The sequence below is a fragment of the Xiphophorus hellerii genome, chromosome 22 (assembly GCF_003331165.1).
Source record: "Xiphophorus hellerii strain 12219 chromosome 22, Xiphophorus_hellerii-4.1, whole genome shotgun sequence".
NCBI classification, from domain to species: Eukaryota; Metazoa; Chordata; class Actinopteri; order Cyprinodontiformes; family Poeciliidae; genus Xiphophorus; species Xiphophorus hellerii.
Window position 1 is genome coordinate 19,682,301 of NC_045693.1, and position 25,299 is coordinate 19,707,599.

Below are 25,299 nucleotides of genomic sequence, written 5' to 3' on the forward strand. Positions count from 1 at the left end.
GATTTTTGTTGTCCCCGATGTATTTTAAGTAGTGCACTTATCATGTCAGTGCATGCTGCCATATCTGTGCGACAGCTCTGGAAAGCAAACAAAAAAACAAAACAAACAAGTCTGGCTCTTTTGCCAAGGACAAAAGCATGCGGTCTTGGCCTTGTGGCTGCTCTGCTAACGCGTGGAGCTCAGAGACTCAGGAGCCGAGGAAATGGGCTGTGTTCGGACGGATCGATGGTAATCACAGCGCTTCACGGTTAGCTCCTTCGAATGGGGGGAGGGAGAGGAAAACGTTGGCAAAAGGGAGAAAGAAAACAGGGGGCCACCATGGGAGGGCTGTGCATGCAGAGGGTTCCCTTGGTAATAGAAATATGCCTCATTTCATTTTCATAGAGAAAGTCTTCTTACCCCTTTCAATTCACTTACCCTAACAAACTGACGGCTACGGATCCAACCCTGTGTCTGAACGTGCTCCAACTTTCAGATCTGCTTTTGACAAAATAGCTTCCACTTCATGTTTCCTCCTACCTCTGCGACCTTTAACCTAAAGCTGCTCTTTGCATTTTTTTTCTTTACGAAAATATAAAACGAGTATCTCTTTAACTAACCCTACTAACACTGGACAGTAGTTGACATCGTTTTAATGCCTTTCTAAGGTTGACCATTCATTGTCTTTATTTAGCCCAGAAACATGCAGCCCATAGTTACCCCCGATTGAGATTAGACAAAAACAATAAAAGCCCGACCATTTTATCGACCCCAGAATCCTTTCGACCACATTCAGGCATCTACAGACATCTTTATGTGGACATTCAAGTTTGTGTTGTTTAAGCAGATGGAAATGCGAGCTATGAAATTAGCTTGTGTTCTACATACCTTATGCAGTCTCAAGGTAAAACTCAACTTTTTTCTGCTTTTTAACTACTCACCAACTTAAAAGCTGCAATACAGTGGGAAAACGGAGCACTGAACATGAACATATCTTGTGGCATTGCGCACTTCCAAGGTAGAGCAGTGAAGGAACGGGAAGCTTCGATCATCGTTTGGCTTCTAGAGTAAATTTGAAAATCAAGCATGCACAACATGTTGTGATCCAACAGAAAACTGACTGCTAAGAAAAGGTTACTTGTAGCTGCGAGGTGGTGTTGGTATTCTTTCACTCTGGGTGGCTATGTGTGAGATCATGGAAAAGATAGACCTTTAGACAACATAATACTGTATACACAGCTGCGTATCACTGCAGTCTTTGGTTGCGATAATATGCAGCCAAAGACTGAATAGAAGAGCGTTCCTTCTACCTTGTATTTGATGCTAAATTATTCACAGGCATCTTTGCATGTGTTCTCTGGTGTCGGTGTATACTGACAACATGTTGAGGTTTGGTTGTCTGTTCTCTTAATGTCAAGTGCGTAAGCATGGTGGCTTTATAGAGGGAGTGTTTTTATTCCCAACTTCCTGGTGATGTGTCAGCTTCTAAGCCAATGCTTCTAAAAGCGATCCAGCTTTTCTGTCCTCTGCCTATTCGTTTCAGGTTCTCCGAATCTTACAAATGAGGAAAAATTCAAATATAAGATTCACCTTATAGATGACTGCGTGGTTTTCCCGCTATTGCTTCAATTTGTTATTGTATGACCTCAAGGTCTGTGCAGGAAAAAAGACCGAAGTCCATATCCGTGTGAAGGATGTGAAGGAGTTCACCTATCGCTGTAAGAGTTGAAAAACACAGGCAAACCTGCTTCGCCTTTGATTGTGCTTGTAGGTGAAGCTCAGTATCTCCCTGAAGGATGAAGATTTTTTTATCTCTCTCACTCTGATATTGCCTGTCCTGCATCATCCTCAATCAAGACATCCAGCTGCGCCTACAGCATTGTACTGGTTGAGTCACCAGCTGAATACTGAAGAATAGCAAGACAGAAGTTTGTGGAAAAAAAAAAAAAACCTTGGCTGTCTGACTCCCTCCGATCCTTCTGTCATGTGCTGCCATGCTCATTCCTTTGCAGTTAGCAGTTAGCGTCCCTATTTTTTCTGGCATTTTATCTGTTTTTCTGTCTATTTCTTTCTCTTCAAAACACTTTATGACGTTTTACCAGAATCATAAAATTTGCAGCAATAAAACAATGTTTCTGTGTGGTTTGAGCATGACTTAGGTTATCTTTGCATATTCATTCCTTTTGATTAAACCCACTGACCTTCGATGATACAGGCACAAACAGGTTTTTGTGTGTCATTGTGAGTAATGTTTTCCCCTGACCGTTTCCTGTCCGTCTCGGATTGGGTTCCTTCCACATATCTGCAACTAAAATCAACAAGGCAGTTTGAAATACTTAGCACAATAACCAATTATTAAACAATCGATAAACATGCACACATATAAAGAAAAACAATAACTGAACATCTAAAAGAAGAAAAAATAAGACTTTGTCTCAGAGACAAAGCAACAGCAATGGCATTTATCATCTGATGATGATGATGGTGAAACTTAACCTGCCCTTTCTCAGCAATCAGGTCGTTACCAGCACATCAGCCTGCGCTTTCCAACATAACTGAGTCATGCTTATTTCTCATAATCCATGTAATAGATCACTTTTCCATCTCTGTTTTTTGATATTTGATGTGTCTGATGTTGCTGATCCTTCCTCCTCTGTTCAGCTTTTGCAAACACACGTGTTATAAATAGAACAGATCCACAGCAACTTCCACCCTGCTCCATCGACGATGTGCGTTTCCACGTTGACAGTCTTGCATCCACGTTTTTGGTTCTGTACCCGGCTGCTACTTTGAGAGCAGCCTGAGTCAAAGACACCCTATATTCTGTTTGCAATCAATCTGATCTCTGTGTCATCGCGTAGTGGTAATGAGAGCTCAGATTGTTTCACACTGCCGATACCAAAAAGATGCAGCATTACTAAACTATCTGCTTTCACTTTGCTGACCCTATTTTCAAAAAACAAATATTTAGGCAGAATAGAACCACATATTTACATGCAGTGAAGAGAAAGAAATGTCCCCGGGCTGTCAGACATTGAAGCACATCGACCTTTTCTTTAGGTCACATCCGCTGATTACTGCGCCTATAAGCCATTTTGAAAAGCTTGGGTGATGAATGTTGTAACTTTGTAAAGTTGCTGATAGGACAACTCACAACATTTTAATTAAGTGGAGGCCCACTTGTGGATATATTTGAACACCACAAGCACATCATTTGTGACATCATGGAAAAAATCCAGAGGAATCAGCCATGATACTAAGAAGGAAATTATTGATCTCCCAATAGTCGGGTTCATCGTTTGGGTTTAATTTCAATACCTTTGGGTTGTTCTGGAAGTAGAGAAGTTCTCTGCCCCAGACTTTTGGTGTTAAATGTGTGTATCAACACCAGAACAAAAGCAAAATTCTATCGAATATCCTGGCTGAAAACACACACACACCATAACAAATTACAAATCTGTTTAGTTTTTTTTACGTTTGTGTCTCCAAGTGAAGGTAATTTTGGTCATAGACATTTGAAAGTACCTTGAATCTTCAGCTATTGTCAAGGTGACTCACTTTCTTATCAACAAAATAATGATGGCCAATTACAAAACAGATATTTCAACTACTACAAGTTCATTGGAGAAACATTTTTTTCAAAATATCGCATTAAAACTATTCTACTGTGAGGTTTTCAACCCACTTTAGCTGCTGGTTGCTTGATGTTTTACACCTGGTTGCATCCATGTCCTAAAAAAAAACAACTTAGTAACTTGAATTGCACTTCACGTCCATTGAATGTAGGATTGTGTGTTCTCTGCCTGGATTAGAGGGTGCTCTCTGGTTACCCCTGCTTCCTCCCATAAAAACATAAAAACATGACTGTTAGGTCAGCTGAGTGCTGGAAAATAAATTGCTCTTATGATGGACTGGTAGCTTGTGTAGGATCTACCCTGGCTTTTGCCCAATGACCGCTGGAGACAGACACCAGCATCTCTGCAAGGATAAGCGGGGGATTGGAGTATTAAACTTGCTTTGCTCATAAATGTTCTGACTAATTGCACACTTTGCTAACTGTCAGACTGGATGGCGTGATGTGATGCTCTGAGATGCAGCAGTACAAGTCAGGTTGCTGGTGGTGTTGCTGCTGACTGGGTTGCTGTCACACAGTAGAATAAGTGTCTGTGTGTGTGTGCGTGTGGGTGTGTGTCTGCCGAATGAGAGGCTGTCAGTGGTGTGTGAGCCGACTCGACACCCTCACGTCACCCTTTAACTTTTCAGAGACCTTCCCTCCGGACAGCCACCAACCATAACCAGTGACGTGCAAAACATGAGTTGCTGAGTTGATCAGTTTGGAAAAAAAAAACTAAGCAAAAATGTCCAAGTAGACAGCAAATTAAAAATGCTGTAGAAAATAAACCAAGCTATTAGTTGAATAGTTTAATCCTGTCATAAACAAATACAATTTTATTAAATATGTGTGTGTTATTATTAACAGTGACGTGTCTGTACAGCTTTTTCATTTTTTGTTTCTGCATAAACAGCGATTTGTTTTTGTTAGACTGATGTCTAAATGAAGCTGGTTGGATGACATCTGTGATAACTAGTGATGCACCGGTCAGGCTTTTTCTGAATAGTTCAGATTTTTGGTTTTCTTCAAGGTAGGACCTATCAAAACAGATTTTTGTAAGGACTATGACACATGAAAGTTATGAAAATATGAATGGATTTGCCTCTTTGCAGCCAAAATGTACACATTTGTAAAAATGTAGCCTGTTAGTAGAGATTAATCTTTTTCTGAGATTAAGATTACCTTTTCATTCTAAACTGTACCAAATAGTTAGGGTAAAATAGTTGGAAAAGGGCGTGCCATGGTGGCGTAGTGGTTAGCGTGACCCGTATTTGGAGGCCTTGAGTCCTCGACTCGGCCGTCGCGGGTTCGACTCCCGGACCTGACGACATTTGCCGCATGTCTTCCCCCCTCTCCTTCCCCGTTTCCTGTCAGCCTACTTTAATATAAGGGACACTAGAGCCCACAAAAGACCCCCTGGAGGGGTAAAAAAAAAAAAAAATAGTTGGAAAAACCCCTGAGAGATATTAAATTAAAATCCAACAGAAGATGACTTATGAGAAGAATTACAAGATTTTTCCTATTTATGTCTCAAAGCAATTATTCATAATGGATTCTAGTAAGAGCTAAAAGGTGCATCAAAGTACGAGATGTCGGTTTGTCCTAAAAACTGAAAGTACAGGTGTTTTTAGATTAGAAAGATAATAACTAACAGAAACAAAGACTTTAGATCTTTGTCATATTTGACCTTCAGATTAATAGTAAGAAAAAACAAAGATAAAACTGGTAAATGGACTGATTCAGTTTAAAATCAGTGCCACTATTCTATGGCAAATTAAGAATGTATTTATTAATTTTGAGAGTGGTCAACATATATTCAGCAATTCAAACAAGCAATACTTTATATTATTCTTACTCGGATAATTACATCAGTTAAACTCTCTGGTTTCTGCATTTAGCTTATTTTGAACAAAATCCCAGAGAAAAACAATTAAAAAGACAAGAATCTGGACACAGGAGAGAGGGAAACCCAAGCTGAAGAGCAGAGGCAAAAGTAAAGGACAAAAACTGACACAAAGTGATTCAGAGCTGTGAGGAGCAGAGGACTCTGCGACTGTGTTCACTGCTTCAGCCAAGTAAACTGAATGTCCCCATCAGTCAAGGTTGTGTTTCTTATTATAGGTTGTTAGTCTCTCTGCTCAGCTGTGACCTTGGCACAACTGGACAGAGCATCTATACGTACCATGGTAGGCAAAATCACAGAGTGCCTCTGTGTGTGTGTACCAGTGACGCTTTCCAGAGTTTGCTGAAGTGTTGGTGTGGGCATGTAATAGCACACATTATGGGGGACCTTTGTAAACAGTCAGCTTTAGCTGTGTGGAATGGATGAATGGACAGACAGTAAGGAAGCTTTTCAGGGTCAGATTTAGTGCTACTGTACAACAGGACTAATGCTGGTGAAGTAAAAGTGCTGCCGCCCACAGTAAAATATGGTTTGCTGTACAGGGCATGTAGGCTGTGTGTGAGCTGCCAGCAGCCATCTACTGGCTGTTTTTCTTTTACCCGGTCTGACAGCTGCACGGTAACATGCAAACCACAGTATTTCATCAACTTCTCAGTCCAGCAGTGGACGTGTCGTTGATGTGATGCGTTGAGAGAAACTCCACTCGTCTGCAGTTTCTCGGTTACCCTGGGAAACGGCATTAAAACATGTGACTTTTACTCTTCATACAGCTCATCATAATTCAACACTGCTTTGACTGTTTCAGGTTGAGTTAGATATGTTGGCTTTGAAACATGATGATAGTGTGTCTCATTCAACAACTAATAATAGAACTTTATTTTGTCAGTATTTCTTTTTATCTAAATAGTTTGTTTTACTGAGCAGGTTTTAGTGGCAGAAGGAGGATGAGGAAACGCTGGCTAAAGTTTTCTCTCTGTTTGGATCTGAGCAGGTTTTTGATTGATTTTCATAGATTTGTATTAAAGTAAAACTGCCTAACTCTCTATATGACTGTAAACTAACAAAATGCCTCTTAGAAGTATTCACACTAAACTTAAACATACCCCAAAACAATTGCAGCTATGCTAGCAGTGAAAAGGTAGATCTCGCAAGCAGTGACTCGGGTGGCACTGAATACAAAATCACACCAAACTTTTCAGATTTTTTCTTGTAAGAAAGTTTGAATTCATGCTGTTGACAGTAACATACTGATTTATGCTTGTCTAAAATCCCCCAAAAATACATCAAAGTCAAAAATACAACCAGTACCATCCCTAAAGGTGACAGATGTCAAAGGGTGTGAATATTTTTGTGAAAGGCTGTCCTCATTGGACATTTATCTTATCTTTTAAAACGTTTTCACTCAGTCTTCTTTATATGTACAGTACAGACCAAAAGTTTGGACACACAGTTGTGTCCAAACTTTTGGTCTGTACTGTACATATATAATTTTCTTCTCAAAGCTAGAAGAAAATTGGTAGCAGCGACATTCCTGCCACTTTTGGATTATGGAGATGTTTTATACATGAATGATTCGACCAAATGTCTTCAATCATTAAATACTGTGTATCATTGCGCTTTAAGATTTATAACCAGTAGTAGACGTCTGACACATCATTGTGATTTGTACACAAAAGCTGAATGGCCTCCTTTAAATGTACGGAGAAACAATCATTTAATGATCCTGATATATAAATCTCTACTCGGTCTAACCCCAGCATATTTATCCACTCTCCTACATAGAACTGTCAGTTCTCGTTCTCTACGCTCCAATAATATTATTCTTCTGCATGTCCCACGCTTGCGAACTGAAAAAGGGAAGCAGGCATTCAGTGTGTTGGCCCCCACAGCGTGGAATCAGCTGCAGTCTGAACTTAAGATGTCGGAAACGATTTCACTGGACTTATTTCGAGCAGTTCTTAAAGATAGGCAACAAGATTCTATGAGACAGTGTCATTGTTTTTAAATTGTTTTTATTGTTTTATACTTGTGCATATGTATTAATTGTTTTTATCTTGTAGCCAGGTTGCTATGTATTGCAAATTTTTTTGCCCAGGTCCCTCTTGAAAATGAGATCTAGATCTCAACGGGGTTTACCTGGTTAAATAAAGGAAATAGAAATATACAAAATCACTAATTATAGTATTCAATATCAATATTTTTATCTTAACAATTATGTTATGTTGTCATGTAGCATGGCTTTTGAATTAAACAGCATTCAATATTGGGCAAAAGAAGTTTATAACTTTTTATTAAAGTTGAAATTTCTAAGTCAGATATTGCCAAAAGTGCGAAGCCAAACCTTGTTTTCTTAATATTTCAGGATTTAATGTATAAACAGATAATAATGAAGCCAATAAAAAGAAAAGCAGCACATGAGTTTACAAAGAGAAGTGCTTATTCTTGGGATATTTGTGAGATTATCAGGACAGAACTAATACGTCTACACTCGACTTGTTTTGCCTTTTATCCACTTAAATAGCTTTCTGTTCTTTAGACCCTCTGCAAAACTTTCTGATTTTGACTCAAGAAATTTGGCAAACTGTTCCCAAAGTGGAAAGCACAAGTTTTTGGTTACTGTATTACGCCAGTGTGTCAGATTTCCATCGCAGAGTCCTACAGAGAAAAAATAGCCGCCCAAACTGAACTCAAAGACACAAGGAGAAATCAGCTGTGGATCACCCTGTATCTCTCTCTTTATTGATTTCTGGATCCTGAGCTAAACAAAGCTCGGGCGAAAGATAAAAAAGGATTTGGCCGTGGATTTCTTTACAAACACAATCTGACTCGGACTGAGGCAACAGACAGAATTTTTCTATTTTCTGCTTTTTGTTTTAGAAATTTCCATCAATTCTTCTTCACCTGTCGGTTATGTATCTAAATTAGCCACTCAAAGCAGACAGACTGAATGGCCCCCTGCTGCTCTGTCCTCTTAAATGTATTGAAATCCTTCCGGAGGCTATGCTTGACCCCGCTGACCCCTTGACCTGCAATGGCCTCTGGGATTGCTTGTGAGCTTCAGTTATGGCATCTTTATTGGCTGAGCTTCCTCTGCTTTCTATTAAACGTCTAAGTAGATCCCAGGGATAATCTAACCGGCTAAAACACGTTTTCATTGATACTAAATACTCAGCAGCTGTCAAGGTTAGCACTTCATAGGGGGGAATAACAATTCAAATAAATTTCTTTACTCAGTCTGCTCAATGCCTCTCCTGTTGGTTGAGTCCTGCTGTTATGGATGTGGGGCTCCCTATTCAACAGCCTATTATTTTGTGATGCCTTGGGGGCAGCTGGCTGTTTCAGCACCGAACAGCCGTCTGTCTGTCAAGCAGAAACGGCAGATTTTGAGAGGCAGCAATCTACTAACATTGTTCTAGTAACTAACAATTAAAAAAATAATTGTAATTGTAAAATAAGTGTCATTCGGTAAATAATAAGACACTTTTAATGCAAAATTGCTCTGAAAGTTGCATTGAAAGTCCATTAAAGGTGCAAAATTTGCATCACGGTGTCAATATTTACAAAATAATGCAAAGTTAGCACTCACTCTTAATGGACTTTCAATGCAACTTTGCATTAAAAGTGTCATTATTTACCGAATGGCACTTCATGACAACAGTAATAGACATTCATAAAGACTCCTTCATGTTCATGACAGATGTTATGTCATGTTTATGACAGTGTGATGTCAGTCTTATGCACACCCCTTCAAATAAAGTGTTACCGATTCATTTTTCAAATCATAAAATAAACATTTACTTGCCTAAAATGCAAAAACATAGCATTCCTTTAAAGTACACCTGATCATTTGCATCAAAGGATGGATCTACAGTTAATTAAATACTTTCAGTAATGTGATAAACTGATTAACTGGAGTTTCTTTTTAAATAAGGAGCCAGGGGAAGCTAAAACTGTGATGCCTAAGGACTTCTGGATAGAACATATTTACAGATAAGCTTTTTTTTAAATCTTAAATGGAAATATAAGCTAAATATATCTTATATATACCTCTAAACTCTCGTGCTTATGCAGAGAGTTTAGAGGGATTCTTAACTCCCTCTAAACGCTCCATTTTGTTCTAAATGGAGCCTTTGCTCTGTTTGGTCTCGAGTCTAAGGGTGATTGTGGAGAAATAAAAATATTGTCTTCATTTTTTTTTTTAGTTTTGTCCAGATTGTGGTTAAATGTGTGGGTGTGTTTGTGTGTGTGCGCTGTGTTGACACTAAAGGGGGCTCAGAGGGGACAGATGGCCTGTAGTTTACTCTCGTCTGGTGCTCTCTGTCTGCCAAGGACCGGGCGAAAACAGTTTCAGCGCGCTCTGCTTCATTCAGATCTGCTCCACGGCCAAAATGACACACATTTCTGTAATCCTGGCCTTTTTATAGACATCTTTATGAGCGAATAAAATGTTACGATTGAAGCCACAAAAGAAATGTGCAACACATTTCTTTTGATATCATCTACAGGCGTTAAAATGTGTTTTTTGTGCATATGTGTTGGCGTTTACCTCCTTGTTGCAATGAAATATTCAATTAAGGGTTTTACGACTGGCTGCGTGGAATCATGTGTTTGTACCCCATGTTTAATAATTTATCGGGGACTCTTTGCTTATGCTCTGCAAGATTCTGTCACTTTGAAGACATCAGGAGCGAATGTTTCCTAGATGAAACATTAAACTATTTTTCTTACATTTTAATTGTCTATGACTGTTTATATCTGAATTACTTGGAATCAACATGAAATCTCCTTTCCAATTACTTGTGTAGTGTTAGACATGCTCAACACTGACCACACACGCTCCTGTCGAAATGCAATATTTATGACGATGAAGCTGTTCTGACAAACTGCTAATTGATATTCATGTAAACGTAAGGATTTAAGGATCTTTTTCTTAGCTGAAACTTTTGTTTTGAAACAACCCTCTCAAAAACATGAACAAAACCGCTTGAAAGGATAATAGATTAGCATAAACATTTGTGCAACTTCTGTAGATAATGTGCAGAGTATTTATGTTTTATTCTTGCTTTTTCTACTATAAATTATAATTGAATTTAGTCCTAAGTATATGACCAGTAAAACAATGTTCTAATTGAAATCTCTAGCAGAATCTTACATTTAGAGTATTTTATTGCCAGAAATGTTTGGTAATAATTCGGTATTTTGATCATTTCAGGGATTCACCCATAAAGGTTCTCCATTACAAAAAAAACACCTGCATGTGACCTAAAAAGATGATCAAGTGGGTTTTTTTTTAGATGCTTTCATTTGCAATAATCTAACTCTGGAAAACATGTTTGGTCATTGCTCCTTTTTTTCTAAATTGAGCTCAGAGTTTCTGATGTTAATATTTCTCATACTATTAATTGTTTTCAAATGAATTCAAACTTACTTCATTTCCATCAACAAATTACAAAAGAGGCAAACAGAACAGTGTCAGAAATGTTGCCAATTCACATCATTTGAGACAAATGCAGAGGAAAGTAAGAAACAAAAAGCCAAAAATGCTAAACTTACATTAAAAAAACAACAACAACAAACAACAACAACTCCCCCACCTGAGATTTAAACAAGCAGATGCATCTCTGGGATCAAAAACAAACGGTCACACTGTCAACGAGAGGTTGCAACATGCTGGTGTTTATGTACAATAGCTCTTCTTGTAATGAATGTAGCAGCAAGATAAAGATCCCTTTGTACATAAATTATTCTTAAAACAACAAAAGGAACAGATGGCTTTGGTCGCAGGAGGGTTCCTGGTTTTTTGGGACACTGCTGACGTCTCAGCTGGGATCGCTGTGATGTTTTGCAGTTGTGATGCAGGAGACTGTCCACCAGAGTCCAGTGTTTGCCTGCATAACAGAGACTGACCCTGATCAGGCCGAGGTTAGAGAGGCAGACGCAATAATCCAGCCAAGTCTTCGGATCGGATTTAGTTTATTACACACATTGATTGTATTTGTGTTTGATCCTGTGCACAAGTTGTGCTCCCGTCAACGTGCATTTCTCTCTCTCCTTCTTTTCACTCTGTACCCGATCGTTTCTTCATCTTGTGCGCTTACATCCTGACCTGTTTGTCCTTTCAATGACCGTCCTATAAACCTACCCCCTCCTTTCCGTAGGGTGACCTGTGTACGACAGGTCAGTCTGCTGCACAGACAGATATTGATGTGTGAAACTTAAGTGTGTAGATTTCGCCTTTTCAGCTGACAAACCAGTTGGATGAAATCCAGTGCGGCATTCGGGTTCTCCCCGTTTCTGATGCCACAGGATGTTTCAAAAGTGCAGCTATAGAATAACTCCATGCTTATCAATGCAGCTGTGCCTCCCATGTGATTAAAACACTAGAACCTGGATAGCAAATTGCGCAATTTTAAAAAAAAATTTTTTATTCTCCGGGTGAATCTGGGTGAGCTTGGATAAAAAGTTGACATGAATTGTGCACCCATGTTCATCCCTCCCTCTTCTCTTTGCCGAGTCTCCCATTTCTCCCATTTCTCCCGTTCCTCCGAGCACTATCAGCTCCCGTTCTCTCCTGTCTCCCCAACACCCGTTGCCGGTTTCCTGTCCCAGGTGAGGGGGGCCGTGTCCTTGAGCACGCTCTGTGCAGCAAAAGCAGCAAATATCTACCCGCTGTGAGTGTGTTTGTCTTCTGCGTTTAGCATAAACATCAAGATTTCCTCCACAGAATGAGGATATTGGGGTTTCTCATTCCTCCAGTTGAGGTTTGAGAAATGCAAGACAGCGAATGCACATAGCCAAAAGCCATTTCTCTTTCTGTTAAATTTCAACAGATTTTTTTTGTTATTATTTCATGGCAGCCTGAGTGTCCAAATCTAAATGCTGTAAAAAAAATAAAAAAAATAAACTGAGAGTCAAGCTGAAGAGAAGTGAGTATTAGAGAGAGCGTGGGTTGATCTTGAGAGAAAAGGTCACAGATCACTCGAAAAAGAGTGACTGTTGTCCTGTTCTACAAAGGTTGCATGTCTTATTGTAATATTTGTTACATGAAGAGTGACCTTACAGCCAACTCACTACAATTAAATTCATTAATTAGAGTCTTTGCTCACATATCCACAGGATTAAATGTAAGCATTTGCTGTAAATAGAAATGCAAGTAGAAGAAAAAAGTCCCCTCGTTTGATGCATAGAATCAAAAACGTGCGTTATTGTTTGAAAAGGCAGGATTCAACTGTGCCAAAATTATTTTCCACTGCCAGGCCTGAATCCCCTCCTTTTCCTTAGTAACCCTCCCTCGTAACTATGGCAACCCAGTCTTTTCCCGAGGAGGATTGCTCACAACGGTGTTAGCGTGAAGGAGCTCGTGATCCACCAATCACACGTCGCGCTCGCCTCTTCTGGTCCAGAGCATCTGTCACTCCCTCCGTCAGCTCACTTCCAGGACTCCCTCGGTTTGAAATCCCCCGCTGTTGTCAAACTCGTTTTGTCTCCTGTCTCAAAGTACAGGGATACACCCACAACAACGCCAGTATTATAAGACATTTTAATTTTCTTTCTTTTTTTCTTACGCTTCTCCTTGCTCGATCTCAAATAGCTGGCACGTCGACGGCACCATCTGTAGTAGTTCTTTTGCGGGATAACCGTTTCACACACACAGACAGAAAAAGTTTGGTTACTTTTGTAAAGCACTGGATTTAGAGAAATATTATTCAGAATTTGCTATTCTAACATATGACCTTAAAATATATGTATGATTCTACAATTTTTATGCAGTTTAGGGCTCACAGGTACAGTCATAATCAATAACTTAGAATATGTGCTCTGATTAGGTTTGCTTTTTAAGAAAGTATTCAATATATTTTTCATTAAGGCCACATTTTTTAGGTTTAATTTTTTTATTATTATTAATATTATTATTATTATTATTATTATTATTATTATTATTATTATTATTACTATTATTATTTTGGTGTGATTTAATATTCTAATCTTAAATCCTGTGTTTCTTTCTATTTAAGCAGAAATTCATTTAAAAATAGTCATAAGATCAGCAGTCTGTATGTAATGTATTTCACTTAGAGAATTGAGTTACTGAAACAAATTAACTCTAATTTATTGAATAAGGATGTTTCATTCTGTTCAGAGAACTCTTGGTTTTTTTTTTATCAACATTTAATGCTTGTATCAGATGAGCCAGACTGCAAATATTAAAGAACTCAGAGTTTTTGCTGAACTTTGCGTTGTCATAGCCACAGAAAAATGAGTCAAAGAACACTGAAGTGTTGTAGAACCTCCTGTAAGACGGCATCAGATGACCTTTCACCCTCAGGTGTAATTACCCAAGATCAAACGTACAGTTTAGATGCAGAACTAATGTAGCATTTTCTCCTCTCTGCTGCTCGTATGGATCTCTGTGCACATGCTTCTGCGCTGTGCTGAGGAGAAGCTCTGAGTGCCTGGAACAATCAGTGGGGGTGTGAGTTCTCCATGTTCGGCTCCCACTCAGCTGACTGCGGCGGTGCGCCTGGTGGAGAGACAGAGGGTGTCCCTAATACTAAAGGAAAAGCCCCTAATCCTATGTTAACGTCTCCTCGTTGACGGGAGAGGGACACCCTCAAGGTCCTGAGCCCTTGAAGTAGCGTCTGGTGTTATTGTTTGTCCCCTGCTGCATTCAAAGCCGCCCCTTCCCTCCTCCTCCCTCCCTCTTCCCCAGCATCGCCAGTATGCATACAATCACCACTGTGTTGGGATTCCAGGTATAGCAAGCCCAGCCTGGTGTGTGTGTGTGCACTCACAGCAGCACTGACACTAGTCTTTGTTTGGGGAGCAAAAAAAAGCTGATTAGCAGGGCGACAATAAAGAGAGGAGCGGGCTGGCAGACACTACGGGAGAGAACGAGTGGGAGGGAAAGAGAGGGAGAGTGGGTGGGATAACACGGCGGTTAAGGGGGGGTGTTTTGGTGAAAGTATTTGTTTCAGCTGCTATTTTCAGTTTGGCCCCTCTCGCTGCTCGTAACCTTGGATATCTAGATCACACCGACAGCCCCCCATCGGACGCCCACTGCCCCCCATATGCTCAGAGTAAATGAAGGTGAGGAAGAAGAGAAAGGAGGCAGACAGGGATGGAGAAGCCTCAGCTATTATGGTAAGTCAGCCTCCCCATCCCCTGCGTCTGTAAGGAGGCAGGGATTTACCCTCGTTTACAGATTTAAGGAAAAAAGAGAAGCACAGGAGGGAATGGATGGGGAGGGCGAGAGGGCAGCAGAGGGGATTTGGCGTGTGTCCTCTGTGCCGCGTGAGCGCTTTGTTTACTCACTATGTAGACTCCGCTCTCCTTATCAAACCTCCTGCCATCCTTTCCCCTCCGCTCACCTCTTTACCCTCCTGTCCAACCCTCGCCCTGATGTGCATCGACCACAGAGCGGAAGGAGCCCAGAAACTCCCACCGCTTGCAATTTTTCCTCCCCACTCTGTCACCTGAGCCAATGGCTCCTTGCACTTTACTCCGGTTGGGCTGGAAGTTTGTGAGGCTGAGATAGCAGCTCACCGACAGGCTGAATAGATGACTGACTGGCTGGCTACTTGGCTGCCTGGCCACTTTCATCTCAGATTTCAGTTTCCGTTATTGGGAGGCGAGAAAGAAAGAGGCAAAGAACTTGAGCATGGTTGTGGAAGAGGGTGCAGCCTTTCTTGCCCGAGTAAGTAGTGCTATTATTGATAGTTAGGCTTATGTTTTGAATATATTTTGTGATACTTATTTGCTGTTGTATTTTGGCTTGATGTTAGAGAAATACTTACACTATTAGAATTGCAAAAGATGTGAATGCAGGTATGCAAAAACTACCAGGACTTTTAGCAGTGGTGCAGCTAATCTGATAAACGTTGCAACATTATGCAAAAAAAAAACATTTTTATTTCTTGTTTGTATATAAGTGAAAAAGATGGAAGTATATTTTAAGAGAATGGCTTGGCTATGTATTTATTTTATAGGCATACATGCTTTTAGGCAGCTCTTATTTTATTTTTTTCTGATGTGATAAAAAACTACTCAAGTTGTTTTTTTCTGCTTTCATGCTCAGCTACATACAAACATCAGGCATCTGCTTTATATTTATCTCTCCGCAAGAAATTTAATAAAACATGTTTAATCTACCATAAACCAGTTATTGGTTTAGATTGGAAGCAGGGTCTATTTTTTGCACTGAGGAATCCACCAGCAGTATTTTAAGATGCTACCACATGTGCACTTGTAACTTAAGGCTGAATTATAATTTGAATATCCCCATGTCAGCATGACGCCACCAGGACCATGTTGGCTTTCTCTCTATACATCCAGCTGCTCATTGAAGGCCTCCAAGGTTTGTTCGATAACATTGGTGAACAAACAACACAAGACAAAAAGGAATGTACGAGGTTGAAGTTAAAAACAGAGTTAGGCTGTAAAACCAGATCCCAAAGTTCAGACATCAGTGTTTAGTTGGTCATCTGAAAATGGAAAGAATATGGCAAAACTGCCTGCCAAGTCAATGTCAAATTTATTTATGTAGCACTTTAAAAACAGGTTCCAAACTGCACCAAAGTGCTGCACAAACACAATAATAAAACAAGTTGATCACAACAGAAGAGCTACAGTATCAGGCCTCAATAAAATGTCAAAGAATAAAAATGAGTTTGTCAAAGGAAACTTCATGGTGTCATGTTAACAATTTGCCGCAAGTTAACTAGGGAACAAATATAGCATACATATGGTATGCTTTGATCACATTGGGCCAAAGTTGATCTTTTAGTCGATGCATATAGTTTTTTTTAAGGTTTTGTTGCCTCTAGTGGCCTTTATTTGAAAGTAGTTCAACAGGAAAGAGTAATGAGAGAGGGGGAAGGCAAATGTCACCAGGCCGGGAATCGGACCTGCGACCACCGCCATGAGGACTAAGGCCTCAATGTTTGGGTCGTGCTTTGCCCCTGCGCCACCACAGCACCCCGATGCATGCAATCTTATTTAAAGACTCTCACTCTCCATATCCCTTTGGGAAACCTGATCTCTATAATGAAACACAGTCTTGAAAGCATCATGCTGTGGGAAAGCCAATTATTGTTTTCCTTGCACTTAAGAATATGCACTGAAAAAGTCCAAGGGTGCATAGTTTAATTTTGGACTTATTTTTCCAGAAAAGCCCCAAAAACATCCTCCAGTGTAAACATGTCAACAGCCAATAATTCTTTAACAGGCTCATCGTATTTAACCGTGGGAGGCAGAATCTGTGAGAATCTGCTCGAGTTAATGAATTTGTTTTGCTTCACCTCCTGTGGTAAAGTGACTGCTGCTGTGAGGGAGTGTTTCGGCGCTGCTGGCCGCTGCAGCCCTCATCCTGACGCCGCTGGCTTTGTGCTCCCAGCTCTGAGTTTTGTGCTGTCAGGAGAGCAGAGGATCAAGTTAAACAATACAGCTGCTGCTGCTCTGGCTCTTCTCCTCTAAGCTCCCACTGAGCCCATAGTGATGACATCAGTGTGTGCTTATATTGCGGTCCACTATCTCCATGCAGGTAAACAACATAAAAAGAGCTTGAAGACTTTTGCAATAACATATCTTTATTCTTTTTAATGTGACAGTGGGTGCACATGTTCTGATTTGTTTGTACTTTGCTATGTGCCGAAGTGACATCAAGGATGCGATGCCGCCCAGGAATCTGTCTTTAAACGGACTGAATATCCAGCATATCTGTGCTCGAATATCTAAGAAATTGCAAAATGTGATTAAATTAAGCTTTAACGGTAAATCAGCTTGGGCTCGTTCAGCATGAAGTTTGAATGTTCTCCAGAAGGCGTGGTTCTTCAATGAACTGCTGACATTCCCAGCGAAAACTAAAACGCTGTCTGTGAAGCATTAAAGTTCAGAGTAAACCACAAAAGTCTGCAGGACCCACTGGATTGCTTCTGCATTAATTTTTCTTCTGAGACGCGCTCACAGACAGCGGCCACTGAACAGAGAATGCAAAGGGCTGAGCTTTTCCTGCATTTCTGGCTGTTCTGAGTGCGGCTGGGAGACAGCACATGTAATTTATCGCCTGTGTGTCAGATTTGTGTCCCTCATCCTCACCCATCCAGCTAACAGTAGATTAATGCTCTCCGTCAGGCTTAACCTCGATTTTAATGGCCCAGTTTCCTTTGACGTTTGATCTGTCTGCGCCCAATGACGTTCCTTTGCTTTACGTTCCTGCCGCGTGTAAATCCTCATCCACAAAGACCTTCACGCCCCTTATTCTGGACAGAACGTAGACCTTGAAGTTAGTCTCAGAGATTTTCTAGAGGCTTCTGTGCATAATTGAACAAAAGCAGTGTTGTGCTTGTGGGTAAACTCTACTTACTCTGTTTAAAGATGCGTTGGCAGTCGCATGATATATAAATAAAAATTTTAAAAACACTTGAGGATCTCATAAAGCATAGCTTAGCAAGTGTTCTCAGACGCTAGCACTTACATAACTTTTCAAATCATAATTAAAGTGTGTTCTGCTATTTCTGTGATTAAAGTGTAGTACATATTACTAAAAAAAAACCCACAGGTTTTGTCTTGAATCTAAAAATTATACAGCATCATATGTGTAAGTTTACATAGTTTGTTGCCTTGGAGCAACAAAGGCTCAGTAGGTCACACACCTGGACGCTAAACTCAGGCCGCATCATAACGAACACACATTTCAGTTTCTGTAAAACACTGGATATCTGTTTGGGTTTTATTCAGACGTGAAAAACCAACAGATAAAAATACTTACATTATGTTACAGACATTGCTGTGGGAGAAAAGATGTCACATGGTGAAATGGTCATTTTGTTGAAAAATTACTGAAACTAGACTTTGTCATTGCTTGAAGCAAAGATGTTTACTTTATCTCACTTTAATAATAATAAAAAAAGAGAACAGAATAGATGCAACAAACTAATTGAATGCTTTGAGAGTTGAGCTACGGACTTACTTTGTCGTTTCGGGGTAAGTAATCTGGAGCAACTAATACACTAATTACAAATACTTTTGCTCAGTAAAACGTTCCTTTATGACGCAAGCAGCAAAAGCAGACAGAGATAGGAAGCAAGTGTTGCTATGGAAATATGACATGCACTTAAAACAACCTTAAAATTTTTGGCTCAGTTTTTTTTTTTAGTTAAATCAGATTGTATAAGTGTTATCCGAACTCATTCAGCAGACGTATCAATTCTCCTTTTAGCTAGTCAATGTTCAAGCGAGAAAGTATTTCATGAGAAATATTATAAGTTTCTCCATAACATTTAAAACGCCCATAAAATAACGCTAACATAAAGTAGGGGAACAAATGGAAAGACAACCTGTCTTGCATAGTCTAGCTTTGTCATCAGAGTCACACTATTTCCATTCTGTTAGGGGACAGCTTGTTCTGTTAATTGCGCAGATATCAACATGTAGACATCTTAACAGGACAATAAAAGTCCAGAGAGTTTACCTCAGCAAATGTGTGGATGTGTGTGGTGACGGCATGGCGGAGTTAAAGCTGAACTGGAGACAAAATGTTTCCAAAAGGTCAATCCGAAGGTCACTACAACTGTAGCTCAATGTCCATGACTTTCAGAAGACTTTATTTTCACACCTTGTTCTGAGTTCTGCTCTCACAGTGAGTCTCATGCACTTACTTTTCAATTTTTTTTGTCAAAAACAACAAGCTTTGTTGTATTTTAGTAGGCTATATGATGGAGTAGTCTCTATTTACTAATTAACTGGCTTTTTCAGGCTGTTGCACAGGTTTTGATAGGGGTATCAGAGTAAAAAGAGGTTAGAGACAAAAGCAAGCCTGACTTTTTTTCCCCTGACTTTTAGTTGAAAAAACAAAAACAAAGGAGTATTCATTCAAGTTTGTAGTTACACCATGACAAAAGGAGGTATAAATGTTTTTTTAATTGCTCTGTTATCCCTCAATGGAGAAACTTTCTGATCCACAGTGTAAGTAATTATGTTTGTAGGGTAGAAAGGGGCATTTGACATTACTGAGATTTCACAGTCAATGATTGCAGCATTTCTCCCACTTATCGTCATCTAGCTTCAGTCTCGATGAAAACATGTTTTGTTTTGGCTTCATTGATCGCTTCTGAACCACTCATATATTTAAATGTTAGAGGGTTTTATTGTTGACATGATCGCCACTCAGGCCTGAATCCTGACTTTTCTCAGAGCCGTGAGAGCAGAGACATCATTAGCGATCCATCAAACCGTCCTCTGAGAGTTGAGGATATGGAAAAAAGGACGAACAAATGTGTACATGCCAGCTGATGGTCTGCAGCGATATGACATTTGGCTTAATGGTTTCTTGTAATCAGGAAATGACTGGTTCCAGTTAGCGTGGCTTCATTTGCCATTAATTTGCGTGTCTGCCCATGAACAGACGAGCGGCAGTATTTTTCCTCCTGCACTTTTATTTACAGATTGTTAGTGGAAAACTCTGACGCTGGATGTTTTGCGTGGTCACAATTTGGCTCTGAGCCACTGTTATTTCAGGACAAACTTAGCAGAAAGGGAGGAGGAGGAGGATAAAGCGTTGGATTGTCCAGTTTGGCCCCGCTGAGTTCCTTCCAAGTGTCTCTGGGTGCGAGGCTAAATTTAGCAGGTCTGGACCTTTTGATAATTCAGAGGAATTTGGACTTTAAGCTTCTGTTATAAAGGAGCTTTTCCCCCTGTCCTGATCTCAGCAACTCCACTGCTGAGTTTTACAAAATGCTCCTTGCAATGCCGCTGCTAAGAAGGGGAAAAAAATGTGCAGAGTTTGCTTTGTGTCATTTCATGTCAAATCTGATGTCCTGGGAGCCAGCATAGATACAGACAAGAAGTGCAACCTTTGATTCTTTTTTTAGCCTTCTCCATGTCTTTGTTTTTTCCCGGCTCTCTTCTCCTCTTCCATACCCCCTCGTACTCTCCACATTTGTTAAACAGGGGTGCGAACACGCTTACCTCATCATTTTTTTGGTGTGCAAAGCCCTATTTCTGTATTGGGATAAAGGACAGCCGAGCAGACTAGAGGGTGCTCTGCTCTTCGTAGCACAGTGACTGTTTCGCTGGAGAACTGCGTGGAAAAGAGGAGGGCTCTGTGGCAGCTGGGAGGACCACCCGGTCGCTGAACTTCCGACGCTGGGGAATCACAGACATTTGGATGGAGCAAAGCTGAAATAACAGATAGTGTGGGATCTGATGGGGGACTGTTGAGATGGCAGGATGTGGAGGACTTCTTAAAATGTGATTTGAAATGCTAGCTGGTGGACACAACTGGATTCCATTACCGTGACTATCTGTGGATGCTGACTTTGGGTGTTTTGTCTTCGTCAAGATGCCATTAGATCCCTGAGAAATAATGTCAGAGTTCTACCTGGTACAGTGATGCTTCTGCTTTTGTTTTCTGAATATATATTTTTTACAACAGATTCAGTTGGGTATTTACCTCGCATCACTCTTCTTTTGCTCTTGTTCTTCTTTTTTTTTTGACTTTTTTTTTTTTTCCTGTTTTCTCCAGTCTGACAGTAATGCTAGTTACCTGCGAGCTGCCCGGGCGGGGAACCTTGAAAAAGTCCTTGACTACCTCAAGTCTGGAGTTGAGATTAATATTTGCAATCAGGTATGTTTTACTAAAATGCCAGCCTTCGTCCAAATTTTTGTTTTCATCTGTGAAGAAAAGATAAAACAGACTCTGCAGACTCTAACTACTCAAAATAATGTTTCTCCCCCAGAATGGCCTAAACGCTCTTCATCTGGCCTCCAAAGAGGGACATGTAGAGGTTGTTGCTGAGCTGCTGAAGCTCGGAGCCACTGTGGATGCAGCCACAAAGGTAAGGCACGCCCAGCCTCGTATGAATGTGGGCAAAACATGGCCGCCTTTGTTAGAGTTCAAAGCAGAATCTCTAATTAACGAGGCCCTGGGGATTTCCTCTGCCAAGAGGTACATTTATATCATTATGCATATTCAGTGTGATCGGTTGGATTAAAAGGTACATGGCTGTGAAAAAAGTATTTCTACTGGGGTTTTTTTTGTTTGTTTGTTTTGGGGGTTTTTTGCATTTTGACACAAACTTTTCTAATCATCCAAAAAATGGACATCAGATGCAGATAATCTAAGCAAATACAAAATGCAGTTTCAACTTACAGAATCATGAAGTTACAGTACTTCGTCATATTTCAGAAAGCTGAAACCAATTACTACCAGATCTGTAGGATAAATAGATCAGTTCATTAAGACCAGTCTGACTGCATGAAGTAGGCTAATAGATGTTTATCAGTCTGGAAAATGTTACAAAGCCATTTCTGAGGACTCCAGTGAACCACAGTGAAAGCTATAACAAATGGAGAAAACATGGGACATGGGACATTGGTGAACTTGCCAAACTTACTCCGAGAGTGCATCAACAATTCCTCCAGGAGGTCAGAAATGAATCCAAAACATAAAAAAACATGTCTTACTTTCCTCGTTTAAGGGTCAGCGTTTGTGATTCAGCAATAAGAAAGAGATGGAAGAAACGCCATGCAATGGAGAGCTCCGAGACAAAAACCACTGCTGACCAAAACAAAAAGAAAAACTCACAAAGGCTCGTCTCAAATTGACCAAAAAACAGCCTGATGATCCCCTAGACTTTTTGGGAAAAGTGTAACGTAACTATAGAAATATGAGAGGGTGCACGTACAGCAGAAATGAGAGTATACTGCAGCAGGACCTGGACAATTTAATGTAACTGATTTATCTGTGAATTTCATTTTACCATAAATTGTCCAGCTTTTGGATTTTGACCCTACTCTGACACAAATTTAGCTTTTGTAACAGCAACACCAGCTGTAAATGGCTCAAAAACACAAAATCAAAGTGTAGACTTTAGTCCGCGACCTTAAACAGGCTGCTGATGTTTGAAAACCCTCTAATGTGGCTGAAAGAGAAAAAACATTGTCAAGAAGAGTGAGGCAATATTTTCTCTACAGAGATATAAAAGATTCATTGCCAGCTACTGCATGGTAACTGTTTCCACCAAGGGTTTCAGAATCATCTGTTAGTTTTCACATGAAGTCGGGTTGGTTTGACGTCTTCCTAGAGCAAATGAAGTCATTTAAAAACTGCTTCATGTATTTATTTGGGTTGCCTGTCTGACATTACAGCTTGTTTATTAGAAACATTTAAGCGAGCCCCAAGAAAACAACAGAATAAAAACCTTAACAGGAAAATTAGATTTCCATACCACTGCATAAAGCAAGTCAAACAAAAGGAGCGGAGGCAGGATACTTTATATGCTGCATAAATAGATATCCTATACTCAAAAAGATATCACATCACTATTCTGACGTGGAAAAGGGTTCAGAAGCGGAGCCAACGGAAACATTATTCACATTTGTACCTTGAAGGCTTTTTATTCCCATTTTGTCGACTGGTTCGGCGTCTCTGCCCCGGGCCGCTCGCCTGGTGCTGACATAAACATGAGATGCAATAAAATATTTAAGATCAAGGAGAAAATCTCCAATTAAAATATCTCTGTACTGTGACCCTGAGGATTCTTAGAGATTAGTTTGGATGCTGCGTGCATCTTAATGTCATCAGATGTTAGGATTTGGCTCAGCTTTTGTGGGCAGCAGAGAGGATACCTTGATTTAGAGATTTCTGATGTTGTTGTGTGTAGCCAGCCTTCTGACATTGTTCTGCTCTATTTGGGGAGAAAATACAGTGTCGTGCTCGACTTTGATTTATTGAATAATGTATGCCATACCTTTCAGTCTTTTTATTTGCAAAAACAATGTCTACAATGTATTCTTTCCACAATTTCTGCAATTATATGTTGCTCTAAATTGATTTTCCTCTCTCCCATGGGATTGCAGTAAAATACATTGAAGCTTGTAGTTGTAATGGCATTTCAAGTGGTCAAGTCTTGACCTCTATAACTTGTCACTTGTACCTTTTCTGAGTCTGCTTTGAATATCAGATGTGTGCTTAATTTCACTGCGACTGAACGCGGTAAACGTGACCAATCACTGTTTTGTCACAAGCACATTCCATATCATATAGCCAGAGGACAACGTGAGGGTCAGCCCTGCCTTCACTCTGACCTGGACACATTCGTAGAAGGTTGGTGAGGTTTTATTTTTAGGCCAGATCTCATTTACGTGTGGGATGTCGGGATCGGAAGTGACACATAGTTGGCAGTGCGGCCAGGGGGATGCCAGAGTCCCCAAATACCAGTTCAAGCATCTGATCGGTCGGGATGGGATTTGCTAGATCACATGGATGCGACCTACGGTGACAAATAGCAAAAATGGTCGGACAGGTGGGCCAGAGCTTAACGTGCATTCCCTTGGCTGTTGTGTGTAATCCAGAAAGGAAACACTGCTCTTCACATAGCCTCACTGGCTGGCCAGGCGGAAGTCGTCAAAGAGCTGGTTACCAATGGAGCCAACGTCAACGCACAATCTCAGGTGGGACACGCACACAAACATTCGCCTACAGATAAAAAGGAAAAAAAAAGAAACTAAGGTTCCCCTGCTCCGTTGACCTGAAGCCAATATAATGTAATCACACTTTCAGTGATGCACAGGTTTGTTGGGCCTGATAGTGTATCAGGCAGTCAGTGACATTGTGGGAATCACTCAGCGGAAAGGATTTTACTGACAGAAGGTGGCAAATTGCCAACTAGGCCTCTGCGGAAAACTGCTGTCCGTGCATTTTAAATGTAACTCTGTCAGATCAAGGTGAGAAGTGATGAGAAGTCTGACTGCTTCTCATGAAGCAGGGGTCTCCAGCTCCCTGCTTGAGAGACACCGTGCAGCAGCTTTTAAATGCACCCCTGTACCAGAAACACCCGGACAAAACGATTGGCTCATTAGCACACCTCCGCAGTACTTTAATGGCATGTTAAGGAGGCTTTTTGGTTATTTGATTGGAGCATGCTAAAGCATGAATGCATCTAACAGTTGCAGGACAGTGTCTCTTAAGAACTGGGGTTGGACAATCCTTCATTACAGCAGATAGATCCAAAAACAACACACGAGTATTACCTTAAGGGTGTTTGTGAGGATGTTTTTTTGGCTTGATTTTTGTCGCTGATGTTGTCAGAAATATTAGCTGAATCTGAACAAAACACAGCTGCATGTTGAGCAATCACAGCCATCTTACGGAGCTGATGATATTTTTCTGAAATGAATTATTTGGTTGAAGATCCAGTGAACTTGAACAAGTCCCTTGTGTTGGCCTGTTTGTGACTGTAACTGCTTGTGTGCCTGTGTTTTTTTGACTCTGGGCTGTGCAGAATGGCTTCACCCCTCTCTACATGGCGGCGCAGGAGAACCACCTGGAGGTGGTGCGGTTCCTTCTGGAGAACAACGCCAGCCAGAGCATCGCCACCGAGGTAAACATGTGCGCGTACATTCTACTCGCACGCCGGTTCAGTGGTGTGTTTCTGTGTCAATGCTGTCGTACAGTTCATCTCCATGCGTTCGCCTCAGTCACTTGTGGTCTTCACAGCTGTTGTACTAACCACGTTCCTCTCCTCCTTTTGTTTCCTCCCCCTCCTCCCTTTTCTTGTCCCGCCCTCACCCACTCGCTCTGCACCTTCCTGTGTCTTCGTCTGTCCCTCCATCCTCTCGGCTGTTTGCTGCCATGGTGTTTTCCCTCATCCTCTCTGTCTCACATCATCACTGTTTCCTCCTGTCCTCCTGTTCCCACTCCCTCTCTCTCCCCACGCCCCCCACCCCCATCTCTTCGTGAGGGCCAAGGCAGAGCCTCATTGATTGGTAGTGTATGTTGGAGGAGGCAGAGTGACCTTGAGTCGGT

General features: G+C 40.7%; 1 protein-coding gene across 31 annotated transcripts in view; it reads left to right on the plus strand.

Moving 5' to 3' along the window:
* Positions 1-25,299, plus strand: part of LOC116713177 (ankyrin-3-like) — a 135,890-nt gene that overhangs the window by 43,835 nt on the left and 66,756 nt on the right. For 30 of the 31 annotated variants that reach the window (XM_032553200.1, XM_032553201.1, XM_032553199.1 and 27 more), the window contains 4 exons: positions 21,016-21,117; positions 21,230-21,328; positions 23,847-23,945; positions 24,776-24,874. In XM_032553200.1, the coding sequence (XP_032409091.1) occupies positions 21,016-21,117; positions 21,230-21,328; positions 23,847-23,945; positions 24,776-24,874 (399 nt within the window). Of the gene's footprint in view, positions 1-20,624; positions 20,875-21,015; positions 21,118-21,229; positions 21,329-23,846; positions 23,946-24,775; positions 24,875-25,299 lie in introns of those variants that run through there. The other variant, XM_032553202.1, reaches the window with a different exon arrangement.